The following is a 15,346-nucleotide window of genomic DNA, read 5'->3' on the forward strand; positions in this document are numbered from 1 at the left end:
GGCACAGTTTCCTCAATTTAATATACAGGGGAAGGCAAAAGTAGGTTTACAGTTCGTATGGAAAAATATATAATACAAGAATAAATTTTCACATACTTATAACTGTAAACCTACTTTGCCCAGCCTTGTACATCTTAGATCAAGTTTTAATGAAAGTATACCTTTGAGATATGATAGGAAATATTCTTTCCAGTTCCTTGGCATTAAGTAATTCTGCAGAAAATCTGGTCCCAATTTTTGTGGGCTTCTGCCACAGCGAAGCAGCCCTTGATCTCTCTGTGGTTTGGCAAAGTGAAGTACTGTGGGTGTTTGTTTCATATGAGGAGTTTCCTTCCTTTTTTTTTTTTTTTGATGAATGGCAAGTTTATAAAAGAGCATCATAGAATAAAGCAGAAGTTATGTGTTTGACACAGAGACAAGCATTTGTAAATTTGTCTTACCAGAAATTCTGTTGACTAGCATTTTGAAGTCATGTCTTAGCACTTCTCTGCCTCTCAGACAGCTTTAGATCACGTTCCCTGGAGACAGGCACCACCCTCACTGGAACCTTTCTTGCAAAGAACTGGATCCCACGTTCTGGTCTTTTGTTGCAGCTATAAAAAAACATTTGGAACCAAAATTAGCTGGACCAGTTTCTTTACATCCTAACTCTTTTTTAAGAAGATGGGACAAACAACTGCCTCACTAAATTGAGTATTTGGGGAAAACAAGGTACAGTTTTCTAAATGTCAAAGAGGCATTTATCTACAAGAGTCAGATAACAAGAGAATGAACAGGGCAACACATCCTATCCAGGCATCTCCTGCCTCGTGTCAGAAATTATTAAGAAAACTCAGATTTTCTGCATAAAAGTGCTCACTAGGAGCCTATTCATCAGTATTTTAAAGGGGAAAATTACATTACATATAAGTCTCACACACCCTATTATTTTCCTAAAACAGAGTTATAATGTGGAAAACTCCCTGTAATTATTAGGTAGGGATTTTAGAGAGCCAAGCTTTTAATCTTATCCTGTGTCCCTTGAATTTGTCATTTTAATCAGTATGCAGACTGAAAGTATAGAACGAGTAAGGTTAGATGAGAAGAAATACAGCCTTAGAGTTTCTGTGACTAACATGTTGAATAGCATGAAAGTTTTCAGTGTCCCTAAGAAATTTTTTTTCTTTTAACCAGCATATTTTGGATATCCTCAAGGGATATACATCAGCCTCATTTTTAAAAAATTGCAATGTATTTCCTGATATGAACGAACTATATATATATTTTCAGCTGTTAGTGCATGCATTCTAGTTGTTTCTCATTGTGTCTTTGTAACAGTGGGGCAGTAAATATCCTTCAACGGAGTCTTTTATTTCTGCCAGGCGGTTTCACAAAAGTATGGTTACTAAAACCAGGGGTGTATACATTGTATACTTTATTCTGTGGTACCACGGGACTTGGCCAAGAGGGCAAAGCCATCCCCACCCCACCACTGAGAACACTTAGCCGTTACACCTTCTTCGTCTTTGGCTGTCACTCTTCTCAACGTTTGTTGACATGAGGGTGAAAAATGGTGTCTCCTCGATGTATTAGTTTACCTTTCTTTACTGTTAAGAAGGTTGAAAATCTGCATATTTGTATTGGCCATTTGCATTTCTTCTTCTATAATTTGCCACTTTTCTAGTTTTTCTGAGATCTAATTGACATATAATGTAATTTGTGCTTTTTATTTCAAAACCAGCCTGGCACACATTCAGAACGTTGCATGTAATGTGAATGTGCTGGCCCAACCAAATGCTGTTATGAGAGCATATTAAGGTTATGCTGCTCTGTTGTTTTTTTCATGCAAGAATTGATTATAAAGAGTTAATAAGTCTTTGCAATTTAGAACAAAATAGATTTTATTGATAATAGGTGATTCACATGTTAAACATTGCATCTATAAATGTAATCATTCACAGAAGTTAGTAGAGTATGCTCTGAGTCAAGGCTCTAATAAAAATACAATTGTTAATGTACACATTTTTCATCCCATGTCTGAGAAAAGAACAAAAATATTACAGTAGCCCCTCCCCTTAATTCATGGTATTAGTTTCCTGTGGTCAACCACAGTGCAAAAATATTAAATGGGAAGTTACAGAAATAAACAATTCTTTTTTTTAAAGATTTTATTTATTTATTTATCTTTAGAGGGGAAGGAGAGAGGGAGAGAAACATCAATGTATGGTTGCCTTTTGTGCGTCCCCTGCTGGGAGTTGGCCTGCAGAGAACTGGACTACAACCCAGGCATGTGCCCTGACTGGGAATTGAACTGCGATCCTCTGGTTTGTAGGCCCGCGCTCAATCCACTGAGCTACACCAGCCAGGGCCTAGAAATAAACAATTCTTAAGTTTTTAAATTATGTGCCATTCTGAGTAGCATGAAGAAATCTGGCTTTGTTTTGCTCTCTCTCACCCTATCTTGCCCAAGACAGGAATCATCCCTTTGTCCAGCATAGTCACCCAGGTTTGCCTCATCCAACCACATAGGTATTGTATCATCTCTCATTATCATGACAAGAAGAAGGGTGAGCACAAGAAGTGTGTATAGCACAATAAGATACGTCAGGAGAAAGTCCACATTTACATTAACTTTTATTACAGTATATATTTTTATTTATTTATCTTTAGAGGGGAAGGGAAGGAAAGAGGGAGAAAAATATCAATGTATGGTTGTCTCTCCTGTGTCCCATGCTGGGAACTGGCCTGCAACCCACGCATGTGCCCTGACTGGGAATCAAACCATGATCCTTTGGTTCACAGGCCTGGGCTCAATCCATTGAGCTACGCGAGCCAGGGCTTTTTAAATAATTATTTTATTAATTATTGTTGTTAATCTCTTACTGTGCCAAATTTATAACTTAAACTTTATCACTGGTATATATGTATAGGAAGAAATGTATATATAGGGTTCAGTGGTTTCTGCAGTTTTAGGTGTCCCACGGGGGTCTTGAAACACACCCCATGTAGGTAAGGGAGGATTACTTATTACATGTACTGTCAAATGATGGCCCTTGGCACCAATTCAGCACCAACGGGAATCCCAATTTTGGGTACACTGAAGATGGAAACTTTATTCAGTGCAAAACAGCTTGATTGTGATACTGCACGGCTGTGAAAACAGCACAGCTGTGAGACAGCCCCTTGGCCAGGCCCCTCTCTGGCCACATAGCTATGCCCTGGTCAAAGCAGATGATCTGCTCTGGACTGTGCTGGTCTGCTCTGGACTGTGCTGGTCTGCTCCATTCTATTCTGGCATGACATCTTCACTATTTCAGCTCAGTGAGGGAAACACAGTCTTCAGTCTTCCATGGGAAGGGAAAGGACATCCTCAGAGCCAGAGGGAACCTTATCAGGGACCAACAGTAGTCCCTGCCCCTCGTCCCTGATCGGCCTGTCCTCATGCAAATAAGGACTCCAAATCCTTGCAGTTTGGCCCCAAAAGCACTGTCCTTACTGGTCAAAATAGAGCCACTTTGGTTGATCAGAGCACTCTGCAGCTCTGATTGACGGGGAAAAACCTCAGTCCTATTGGTTGAAACAGGATTCCAGGAACTCTGATGTAAGGGCTGGCTCAGATGGTAGAAACACAGTGTAGGCAGGGAGTTCAGTGCAGGCCTCTCCTTGAAGTGCAGTTTGCATGAAAGGTCTCTATATATAAATAGCTGCTAGACTCTTTTCATTTTTTGTTTTGTCTTGTTTTTTCATTTGAGCCCAGTTAACAGCCAGGAGCTCTTAGTCAGTGTCTTCTTTGTCAGGCTTCACAGTACTTAGTTACTTTAGTATAGAACTTCTACAACTCATATAAGTTTTTTACTAAGCAGTACCTTTTAATTCAGATATTTAGTGGATCTACTATTTTATACCAGTTTCGTTTTTACATTTTGTTATCTACTGTTTATTCTCAACAGTTCGTACCTTTGTGTGGCTGGGCATCACTCAGCCACTGTGATCTGATGCTAAAAATCTCTGAAGAACTTCCACTGAAATGAGAAACTTTTCTAATGATGTACATATTTATTTTATATGGATCCTGGAAGAAAAAGGGTGTAATGAAAGCAGTTAAAAAATATTCCTGCTATTTGAGAGGGGAGGAGTCCTTGAGCAGCCAAATTCTCCCCTCTGTATCTCAGAGCTTTCTGTCTCTTGGGGCTCTCTGACTCTGTGACAGAGGCTACAGAACCTTCCCCTCATTCCTAAGGGATGTTCTGCTTCCTTTAGAAAACTGGACAGAAACCCCTGCCCATGGGTCCATTAATGTGGCTAGAACTGGCTTACAGCTTGGACTTAAAAGACTTCCCCAAACACAGAGTTGGATGAACACAGGATCCAGGTATCTGGCTTCCGTTTGGAAAGCCATCTTCTATTCTTCCCTGCTGGTCCCAGGCCCTATCTTCTGAGCAGCAACCTCCACTTCCCTGGCTGCAGAGTAGAAGAATGTATAACCTGAGGCTGAGGACCAGCTGTAGTATCATACCTTCTGGGTTCCAATCATATCGGTAAGTCCTTGGTCCCTCTCTGACCTCAGTTGCCTTATCTATAAAATAAGGGTAATGATAGTCCATTTTATCCTTGTGGGGTTGTCAGGAGGATTAAAATACAGATAAAATGCTTAGCGTCATTCCAGGTAAACCCTTAATAAATGGGAGCTATGGGTCTTTCAGCCTCCACCATTCCTCTGTCTCTGGCCCTTCAGCAGTCAGCCATACTGTCCTGGAACACCACTATCCACCACTCCTGTGGGGCCTTCTGGTGGTGTTACCCTCACAGCCTCCTTCTGAAGACCTGTCTGCAAGACTGGCTGCACTTCATTTCATCTCCTCACTGACTTTGCCTTCAGCTTCCATCACTCCATCAAAACAGTACTCTCAGGGAGGCCAGAAAGGGCCTGCCTAATTCAGTACTTGTGTTTTTCTCCCAATATCCATGTCCGCTTGGCAGTGTGGGTCACAGCCACACCTGCCTGTGTTCATCCATGGCATTGTCTCTGCATGTCTACAACTGTTCTTCCTCTTCTATCTGTTGGCACAGATTCAGACCCTCTTCTCCCCACACGCACCTCTCTCCCTCAGACTGCTCATCCATTCTCTTGCCATTCTATACTTGTGATGGTAGTTCCCTAATGTACAAGGTCTGTCCAGGAAAAGTCCAGCTATTGTTAGTATAATGAAAACAGTTTGCCTGACATCGATGTAATCTGGCAGCAAAGGAGAGTGGACTGAAATGCCCATGCATGAACAATGACGACTTCACTGTACTAGTCAGTGAAGCATGTGTGCTGTGTGGCTATTGCATTCTAAATGACTGAGTGAGTAGAGCAATGAATCTGCGTCAAATTTTGTGTTAAGCTTGAACATTCCTCCATGGGAACTATTTGGATGATGCAGAAGGCTTTCATGGATGATGCAATTAGTGCAGCGCAAATAAAAGTGTAGCACAGATGCTTCAAAAATGGCTGAGAAGCTGTTGAAAGTGATCCGTGCTCTGGAAGGCCTGCAACAAGCAGAGCATCTGAGAATGTTGAATTGGGTACAGGCTGAAATCAACAGAGGTTAGTAACTGACAGTGTGAGAACTAGAAGCTGATCTGTGGATTTCAAAAACTGTATTCGAGATTTTGGTGCAAGATCTTGGCATGAAACATGTTGTGGCAAAATTCATCCTGCAGCTTCTGCTACCAGAGCAGAAGGAACATTGTGCTGCAGTTGTTAATGACTTGATTCAAACCGCTACCAATGAACCAGAGTTCCTCAAAAAGGTCATAAATGTAGATTAATCATGGGTCTACGGTTATGATCGGAAACAAAGGCCCAGTCATCCCAATGGAAGTCACTTTGTTCTCCACACCCGAAGAAGGCACAACATCACAGCAAGATCAAGACCATGTTAACTGTTTGTTTGTTTTTTTGACTGGGAAGGTGTTGTCCATCATGAGTACGCCCCTCCAGGCCAAACGATTAATAAGGAGTACTACCTCAATGTTCTTTGTCAGCTAAGAGATGCAATATGATGAAAATGGCCGTGGCTATGGGCAACTGGTGATTGGCAGCTTCATTACAACAACATGCCCGCTCGTATATCACGTCTCATGCAGAGTTTTTTGGTGAAACATCAAATCACCCAAGTGACTCAATGCCCCTATAGCCCATATCTGGCACCCTGCAACTTCTGGCTTTTTCCAAAACTAAAATCACATCTGAAGGAGAAGAGATTTCAGACTGTCAATGAGATTCAGGAAAATATGGAGGGACAGCTGATGGCGATTTCAACACAGGATTTTGCAGTGTTTTGAACAGTGGAAGAGACTATGGGAGAACTGTGTGAGGTCCCAAAGGGCCTACTTTGAAGGGGGTGGAGGTGTCAATGTCCTATGTACAAAGTTTCTTGTATCTTGTATCTTCTTCAATAAATGTCTCTTTTTCTTGGTGCATGGCTGGATACTTTCTGGACAGACCTCTTGTATCTTTAGGCCAGACCTCTCCCTAAAACTTCCAACTTGGATAGCTAAGAACCTGTTTCATACCTTAGTTGGATTGGGCCTCAAATATGCTAAATATACACATCCCCAACTGAGCTCTTAGTTAATTCTTCACAAATCTTCCATTCATTCCATCTAAGCAAAAGATATATCTGTTCATCTCCTATTCAAGAAACCTGGGATAGCCTTGATACCTACCTCACCTGCACCACCTCTCATCAAATTCATAGCCAGTTTCTCTTGATATTACTGCTAAGATACATTGCAGGTACTCTTCACTCTTTCTCCACTGCCACTGGTTCCCTGCAGCAGCAGCTCCTGGTTTCCTAGAACCCACTCTGGTCCTTGCTGCAGTCAGAGTGACATTTGGGGTTTTTTTTCCTTCCAGCCTGACAGTTCCCAAATTCACTCTGCTTTGTTACACTCTCTTTTGCTCTCCCGTTCCCACCTTCTTTTTATTTTTTATTTTTATTATATTTTATTGATGATGTTATTGTCCTGATTTTTACCCCTTTGCCTCCCTGTACCCAGCACCCCTCACTTCCTCAGGCAATCCCCACCCCATTGTTCGTGTCCATGTGTCATGTGTATAAGTTTTTTGACTACTCCATTTTCTATACTTTACATCCCCATGACTGTTCTGTAACTACCTATTTGTACTTAATCCTCTCCCCTCTCACCCATTCTCCCACACTCCCCTCCCATCTGGCAACCATCAAAACATTCTCCATATCCATGATTTTTGTCTCTGTTATTTCTGTTTGTTTAGTTTGTTTTTGTAGATTCAATTGTTGATACATGTGTATTTATTGCCATTTTACTGTCATAGTTTTAATCTACTTCTTTTTCTTAAAGAGGTCCCTTTAACATTTCATATAATAATGGTTTCGTGATGATGAACTCCTTTTGTTTTTTCTTGTCTGGAATACTCTTTATCTGCCCTTCGATTCTAAATGATAGCCTTGCTGGGTAGAGCAATCTTGGCCTGTCGGTCCCTGCTTTTCATGATTTTGAATATTTCTTGCCAATCCCTCCTAGGCCACAAAGTTTCTTTTGAGAAGTCAGCTGACAGTCTTATGGGAACTCCCCTGTAGGTAACTAATTTCTTTTCTTTTGCTGCTTTTAAGATTCTCTCTTTATCTTTAACCTTTGACATTTTAATTATGATGTGTCCTGGAGTGGGCCTCTTTGCATCCATCTTGTTTGGGACTTCCTGTGTTTCCTGTACTGGCATGTCTATTTCCTTCACTAAATTAGGGAAGTTTTCTTTCACTATTTTTTCAAATAGATTTCCAACTTCTTGCTCTCTCTCTTCTCCTTCTGGCCCCTCTCTGATGTGAATGTTGGAGTGCTTGAAGTTGTCCTAGAGGCAGCTTACAGTGCCCTTGTTTTGGGGGATTCTTTTTTCTTCTTGTTGTTCTGATTGGTAATTGTTTGCTTTCTTATGTTCCAAATCATTGATGTGGTTCTGGCTTCATCCACTATACTGTTGTTTCCCTCTAAGTTTTTTTTTTTTAATCTCAATTAGTGTACCCTTCATTTCTGACTGGATCTTTTTCATGCTGTTCAGGTCCTCACTAAGCTCCTTGAGCATCCTTCTAACCAGTGCTTTGAACTGTGCATCGATAGACGGCTTATCTCCATTTTGGTTAGTTCTTTTTCTGGAGTTTTATTCTGGTCTTTCATCTGGACCATGTTTCTTTGTCTCTTCTTTTTGGCAGCCTCCTGGTGTTTGTTTCTATGATTAGGTAGCGCTGCTGTGACTCCATGTCTTAGCAGCATGACATAATGTAGTAGGTGCCCTGTAGGGTTCAATGGCACAGCCTCTCCTGTCACCCAATCTGGGTTCTAAAGATATGCCATTCTTGTGGGCTGAGTACACCCTCCTCTTATAATTATGCCTTGATTGCTGTTAGCAGGTCAGTGGGTGACACTTACCCAGCCAGTCAGCTGCAAGAACTGGCTGTGACCACTGCCCACCAGCCTCCACTCTTCATGGAGGATCAGCTGTGCAGGGGCAGGATGGCAGTACTCCAGGGTAGTCTTTAGCTGCTTCACAGGGTGAGCAGGCTCTGGAGTTTCCTGGGTGGTGCGGGCCAACTTCAGTCCCCTCCTGTGTTCTGCCTGGAGCCACCCTACATGAGCTAAAGCAATCTCCAGATGGCTGTTCCTTGTGCTTGGGCTTGGAGTTTCCCAGGTGAAGCCAAGCTGTGAACCTAGGTTGGCTGCTGCTAGTGCTGGGCCTCAGGCCATTTAGCAAGAGGTACAGGGTTGAAGGTTTGCTGGGGCTAATGTTGCTTGTTTGAGAGGATTTAGGAAGGTCTGAATCGTGAGTCAATACCAACCATTTATATAGAAAATCCACTTTTAATAGCTTGGGTGGGCCTGTAAATTGGGTGGGATGGAGCCTCAGGGGATCTCCAGGGCAAGGTAAACAGTGTTAGCCAGATAGATGGAATCTCAGATATGGCACCTGCCTGCCAGCTTTGTGGCACTGTGCAGGGAGGGCTCAGAAGAAGAACAATGGCCTCTGCCCACCTTCCTGTCTGGGAGAAATCTGTCCCCCCAGCTCTCACCCTAAAAGCTAGGCACTTCAGTTTCTCCTTGTATGCCACTGGTGCCTATGAAGCTGCTGCCCCATTGCTAGAGCTCAGAGGGAGTGTGTGTGATTAAGTCTATGTGTGGGTTCTTTAAGAGGAACTGCTTGGGACTCCAGAAGTTTCTACCACCAACTCAGTCCCTGCTGGCTTTTGCAGCTAGCAGATATGGGGATTTATCTTCCCGGCATTGGAACTCTGGGCTTGCTGGCCTGGTGTGGGGCTGAGACTTCAACTTCTCGCTCCTGAGGTATCCCTCCCAAATTCTTATCCACCATACATGCATGTGGGACCAGCCTTTTCTGATCTCTGCCCCTCCTACTGGTCTGGATGGATGTGGTTTCTTTAATTCCATAGTTGTCCAACTTCCACTCAGGTCACTCTCATTGTTCTGAGTGATGGTTGTTCTTCGTTTAGATGTTATTTTGATGTGGTTGTGTGGGGAGGTGAGGTGTGTTTACCTACATCTCCACCTTGACTGGAAGTTCCCCCAGAGTGATCTTTGAAATGTAAACTGCATCCTGGCACTTCTCGGCATCCTAGAACTTTGTTTAAAATCTTTGGCTAGCATAACCAGAGAATAAAATCCTAAAATCTTATCTTGGCCTGTGGTACTACCAATCTGTATCTCAGGTCACCTCACCTTTGTTCCTTGAGTCATCTCTCTCTTCTGCCCTTGCTCTCCCTTGTCTTAGGGCCATCACAACTCCTGTTCCCACTTCTTTTCACCTAGCTAATCCCCAACCACCTGATATAAATTAGTTCCCTCCTCCCCCGCCTCCCCATTACTCTATTTTACCTCAGCCTATCCTTTTCCTTCATTGCCTTTATCACAATTTGGTAAGTGTATGTACATATGCACACCTCCCACTGGGCCCTGAACTGCTAATGATTGTTTTTCTATTATTTGGTCTGCCCCTGGCACATTTAGTTCCACACAGGAAGTGCTTAGTCATCTTCTTTGATTGAATGACCACCAGCTCATTGCCATCAAGTATAATAGGGGAGGTGGCTTGGGAAAGGCAGTCCATTGATGCTGCAATAGAGGGTATCCATGGTGTGGCCCCAAAATATGCCAGGTGTATGAGGTTGGGGCACGGTGGCAACTCTTCTTTGCCAGGTGTGGGCAGGTAGGATGAGAAAGGGATCCTGTAAGACTTTTCAGAAGAGTTCAAGCTCAAGGTGAGAATGTGAGATCAGAAAGAGGGTCAGAGGAGGGACATCCCTCCTTCCCTCCCTTTCTCCTGCCTTTCCGCCTACTTTTGTGATAGACCCTACAAAACTTCAGCTTCTTCTAGTCTTTCTTCAGAGTTAATCTAGGACAAAGTCTGCAGGAGTTATGCCGAGGGAGAAGAAAAAGAGAAGCCACTAGAAATTGTTACCCTGTGGCTCCTATCTATTCACTTCCTGCCCTGCGCTCATTCCCTGGGCTTCTAGCTAGCTCCTGCGGAGCAATGGCCCAGAAGTGATGGTGAAGGGAAGGACACTGAAGGAGCTGTTGGGCAATGGGGAACCTTCGTGCCCCAGCTTTTGTTTTCCTTATTAAAAGCAGTAAACATTTTCTGGCAGAATGTAGAAAGCAGTCTGCTGCCTGTGATGCCGCAGGCTTCAGAGCACCTGGGCTGAAAGAAGGCAGACAAGGCCAGATTAGGCCCAGTGGGGCACAGTGGCTGAGCGTTAGACAGATGTCCCCCTCATGCTCCTTCCCAGAGGAGAAGTAGGACCCCAGATACACAGAAGAGGAACCTCCAATACACCTTCCTGTAGAAAATGAGCTACACAAAAAGGTCGGTCTGTAGAGTCTCATCTTGTGGATCAACTATGGATTAAAACAGGCTACAACCACCAACTGTGAAATTGTTAGTAAAGAAGAATTTTTAAAATTCTCACCCAAGGATTTGTTTATTGGTTTTTTAGAGAGAGGAAGAAAGAGAGGGAGAGAGAAAAAAATATTGATTTGAGAGAGAAACATTGATCAATCTCTGTGCCCCTCACCCCTGTAAATGTCCCAACCCAGATGGAACCCACAACCTAGCTATGTGCCCTGGCCAGGGATTGAACCCACAACCTTTTGGTGAATAGGACGACACTTCAACCAATTAATCCACCCAGCCAAGGCTAAAGAAAAGTGTTTTCTTAACTTTCAAGCAACAGATTTACAAATACATTATTGAATATTGGATACTTACTATTGAAATACTCAGTATCAACCACTGTGCTAATCACTTTACATGTGTTATTATTGCATTTGATTAGTCTGACAACACTGTGAGGGAAATGGGCCCACTTTACAGATGAGTAAACTGAGGTGTAGTGGTTGAGTAACTTTCTCAAAGTCATAGAGTTAGTAGGTGGTAGATCTTGGACTCAAGCCCAGGTTTGATTCCACACACCAGCATGATGTACTTCCAAGCATAAGTGTTTCTTAAATTAGGACTGCGCATACCTGGGTATTTCAAGACCTTTTTACATCTCATCTTTTACCACTCTGTTTTCCATCACTATATATTTGTTTATTGTTTTCAAAGCATTTTTTTCTTAGAGCATTTCTCTAATATTTTGAGTTGAAGTGGAAGTATATTCACATTATTTTGCAAATAGATACTTGGTCAGTATTCTTTGATATTACAAATATTAACTACTAGTATGACCATGAGGAGGAGATTGACAAATTGGTTTCATTTTTGCATTTTGAACTCTCTTAGTCTTCTGTTTTCTGTAACCCATTTCTATTTAAAATTTTATTTCTTACTGAAAGGAAGAAGATTTCTCTCCCCAAGTCAGCTATAGTCTGCCTCTGGCTTCGACACCTTCCCAGCCTTGAAAAAGCAACGCTGCATCTTTTTGAAAAGCTAATCTTCGGTGAGAGAAATTTTCTGAGAAGGATCGAATGCTTTGTGAAAGATTCATTGCTGGTATGTGCTGGTATGAGGAGAAAAGTCCTTGAAGAAGGTGTTGGGTATCATTTTGTTTGGTCTGAGCAAAGGAAAAAATGTAAACAAAAGAGCTATTGAGACCTTTAAAGTAATGATGTATTTACATTTTACTTTAAAAATACCTAACAGGGTCCTGCCTGATGTGGATCAGTGGATTGAGTGCTGGCCTGTGAACCAAAGGGTCACCAGTTCAATTCCCAGTCAGGGCACATGGTTGCGGGCCATGTCCCCAGTAGGGGGAGCATGAGAGGCAACCACACATTGATGTTTCTCTTCTACTCTTTCTCCCTCCTTTCCCCTCTCTCTAAGAAAAAATAAATAAAATCTTTAAAAAATAAAAATACCTAACATAGGGTACTTTTCTGCATATTTAGAGCATATGTCAAAAATAAGGAGAGACTCAAGATTTACTTGATTGTTGCACCTTATATGGTATATTCATAAGAACTGATATTTGGTCAACAAACTTTTTAAAAACAGTATTTCTTTCTTGCACATGAAAAGTAAATTTTTTTAAATAAAAAATTTAAGAACCACAGGAAGAATCGATTAACAAAGAAACATTCAGAAATAAACTTTTAGCTTTTTACTAGAGGGAAAATAAAATACTCAAGAGAAACAAAACAGAACTTCAAAAAATGGTTAAAACAACTAAGAATTTTGTTAAGTTTTATTTTGGTGTGAGCCTGCCTGCCTTGAAACTTAGCTCTGTTCACTGGCCGCCTATCTCCCTTCTTCTCGGGAATTCTTAGGCCGGGGAAGCTGGGGGCTCATGGAGCCCGCTCCCCCGCAGTCCTCAGAGCCTGGCCAGTGTGGGCGTTTTCCCTCTGTGGGAGGCAGCTCTGGAATTTATGTGCATTTTTGTAAGAACAAGAATAAAAACCAGTGCACCCTGAAGAAAGAATTCAAAAATTACAAGAAGGTGCCATGCTCCCAGGGCATCTGTCTTACAGGAACCTCAGCTGCTCTCACGTGCCTTCTCATTAACTTTGGTACCTGGGGGAGATATAGCACAGAGATTTCCTCCTTTTGCACAGATGAATAAAATTAGTTTAGAGAGAGATGGTGAACAGTCAGATCTTAAATTGGTGGCCAGGAAACTAGGCAGGAGAGTGAGTGTTCATTCTTCCCACGAAGCTGAGACTAGGGAGGCGTGAAGCCCTGTGCATGGGGTTTTCTGCAGTTGGCTGAATTTACACAACCCCCATCTCCCAGAGAGCTTCTATTTGTTTAATTTGGTTGTAATTTTCCTGTTTTCCCTTTCTCTTTCAAGTTGGGGGCTGCGTAAAGGAATCGTAATCGACTCAGTTGTCTTATTCCTATCCCTGAGTCTTGGTGTTGCCCCCAGTCCTTCCCCAGCAGTGCATGTGTGACAGTCCAAGGCTGTGCTCACCGTTCTCCTTGTGTCCTCGGTTCCTCTCTGCCTTCATATCTGGGTCCCCCCAAGTGACTCTGACTCATGATACAGTCATCAGTGGTCATGCTGCTTTCACCTGCAAGTTAAGTGGCACAAATTGAACCTAAGTGATTTGAAAATTTATACTGTTTGATAGGGGAAAAAAAGAAAGAAGGAAGGAAGACAGGTATAAAGGCTAAGAGAGCCCAAAGAGAGATTTGTTTGTTTGTTTTTAAGAATAATTACTGCTTGACCTCACCATTCAAAAGAGTTGCATATTAAGGTCAGAAATAAAAATGTGTCTTACATAAAAATAATTACAACCCTGTCTGGTGTGGCTCAGTGGATTGAACGGTGGCCTGCAAACCAAAGGGTCTCCAGTTCAATTCCTAGTTGGGGCACCTGCGTGGGTTGCAGACCAGGTCCCCAGTAGCGCGGTGCACGCAAGAGGCAACTACATGTTGATGTTTCTCTGTCTCCCTTCCCCACTCTCTAAAAAAATAAATAAATAAAATATTTTTTAAAAAGATTTTATTTATTTATTTATCTTTAGAGGGGAAGGAGAGAAACATCAATGTATGGTTGTCTTCTGTGCGTCCCCTGCTGGGAGTTGGCCTGCAGGGAACCAGCCTGCAACCCAGGTATGTGCCCTGACTGGGAATCGAACCGCGATTCTCTGGTTCGCAGGCCCGCGCTCAATCCACTGAGCTACACCAGCCAGGGCTTAAAATATTTTTTAAAAATTAGAAAATAATTACAATAAAATTCTAAATAAACAGAGGCTTTGAGAAGCCCCTGACACAGCATTCTAAGCATTACCTTTATTATCAGGGAAATCTCTGTATTTCTAACTTAAATGTACATGCTGTAATTTAATTTTCTCTGGTCTTTTTTCATTGGCAAAATATAGTAGTGAGCTAAGTTTCTTGCTTTCAGGTTCTTTATTAAATTTCTTTGTCTTCTCTCTATAGAAAAATTACAGTTACATGGACTTTTCTGATTTGGTTTGATTCTGCAAACTTTCACTGGTCCTGTGGTTCTTCTCTGAACCTTCTCCATGTCTCTTTTACCTGTGGTCATGAGGCCTGAGCAACTCTGCAATTCTTCAGCAAGCACAGGATGTTGCTGTGAATGAGGGAGAGAGAAAGCAGGCACTCTCATGCAACGTTTGCATTGTATAGCCTTCAGTCTGCAGTGTAGAGTTGAAAATGATCTTGCTTAGTCCGACAGCTCTGAAGTCAGTTGATGTACAGAAGCATTTATCAGGATCATGTGTGTAGAGGTTCAGAGCTTCCATTATGCTTAAAGGGAGATTCCAGAGGGTGTTATTTGGTTTAATTTATTGTGGCATTGGCAGGATGTGACCTTTTTTTGTCTTTCGGTTCAAGGAGGTAATTACAATACAGAGCTGGAAGTTCCTGGTTGGTGTGGGCTGCTCTCCTTGGGCATCATAGGCCTGCAGTGCCAGAAAAAACGAGCAGGCTGGAATAAGCCGGGGTCGTAACTGAGCGGTTAGAAGGGTAACCTGAAGCACTGGCTTCCTGATTGCATCATCTGACTCATTTATCACAGCTCGGTATCTTGGTGCAGTGACAGGACCGTGCAGAAGTATCAGAGATCTGGAAGACTCAGATAGCATGAGAGCGCTTTGCTTTCCTCTAGAAGAAACTTGATGCCTATTACATTAGAGTTGAATTCTGAGTGTAATTAAAGTGTGATGGTCTACGTAACTTGTATTTTATATGGAGCATTGTTAATTATATTTCCATCTCTTGGGACTATCCAGAATTAGCCCTGGAAATTTTATAGTTACCAAGATGTTGCCAAAAAAAAAAAAGTGTAGTACAGGTTGCATGAAGTGAGATGGTTTTCCCAAATGTTCTTTGGTCTCTCAGGTACTAAGAGGCCTGGTATTTTCTGTT

At 42.3% G+C, this 15,346-nt stretch overlaps 1 protein-coding gene across 2 annotated transcripts in view; it reads left to right on the forward strand.

The window, feature by feature from the left end:
• FANCC (FA complementation group C) overlaps positions 1–15,346 on the forward strand; it is a 196,985-nt gene that overhangs the window by 131,081 nt on the left and 50,558 nt on the right. For both annotated transcript variants that reach the window (XM_037056212.1, XM_037056213.1), the window contains one exon: positions 11,851–12,007. In XM_037056212.1, the coding sequence (XP_036912107.1) occupies positions 11,851–12,007 (157 nt within the window). The remainder of the gene's footprint in view (positions 1–11,850; positions 12,008–15,346) is intronic.

Source organism: Sturnira hondurensis, unplaced genomic scaffold, assembly GCF_014824575.4.
Source record: "Sturnira hondurensis isolate 20B ecotype Veracruz unplaced genomic scaffold, ASM1482457v3 Scaffold0008860, whole genome shotgun sequence".
In the NCBI taxonomy this organism is placed as follows: Eukaryota; Metazoa; Chordata; class Mammalia; order Chiroptera; family Phyllostomidae; genus Sturnira; species Sturnira hondurensis.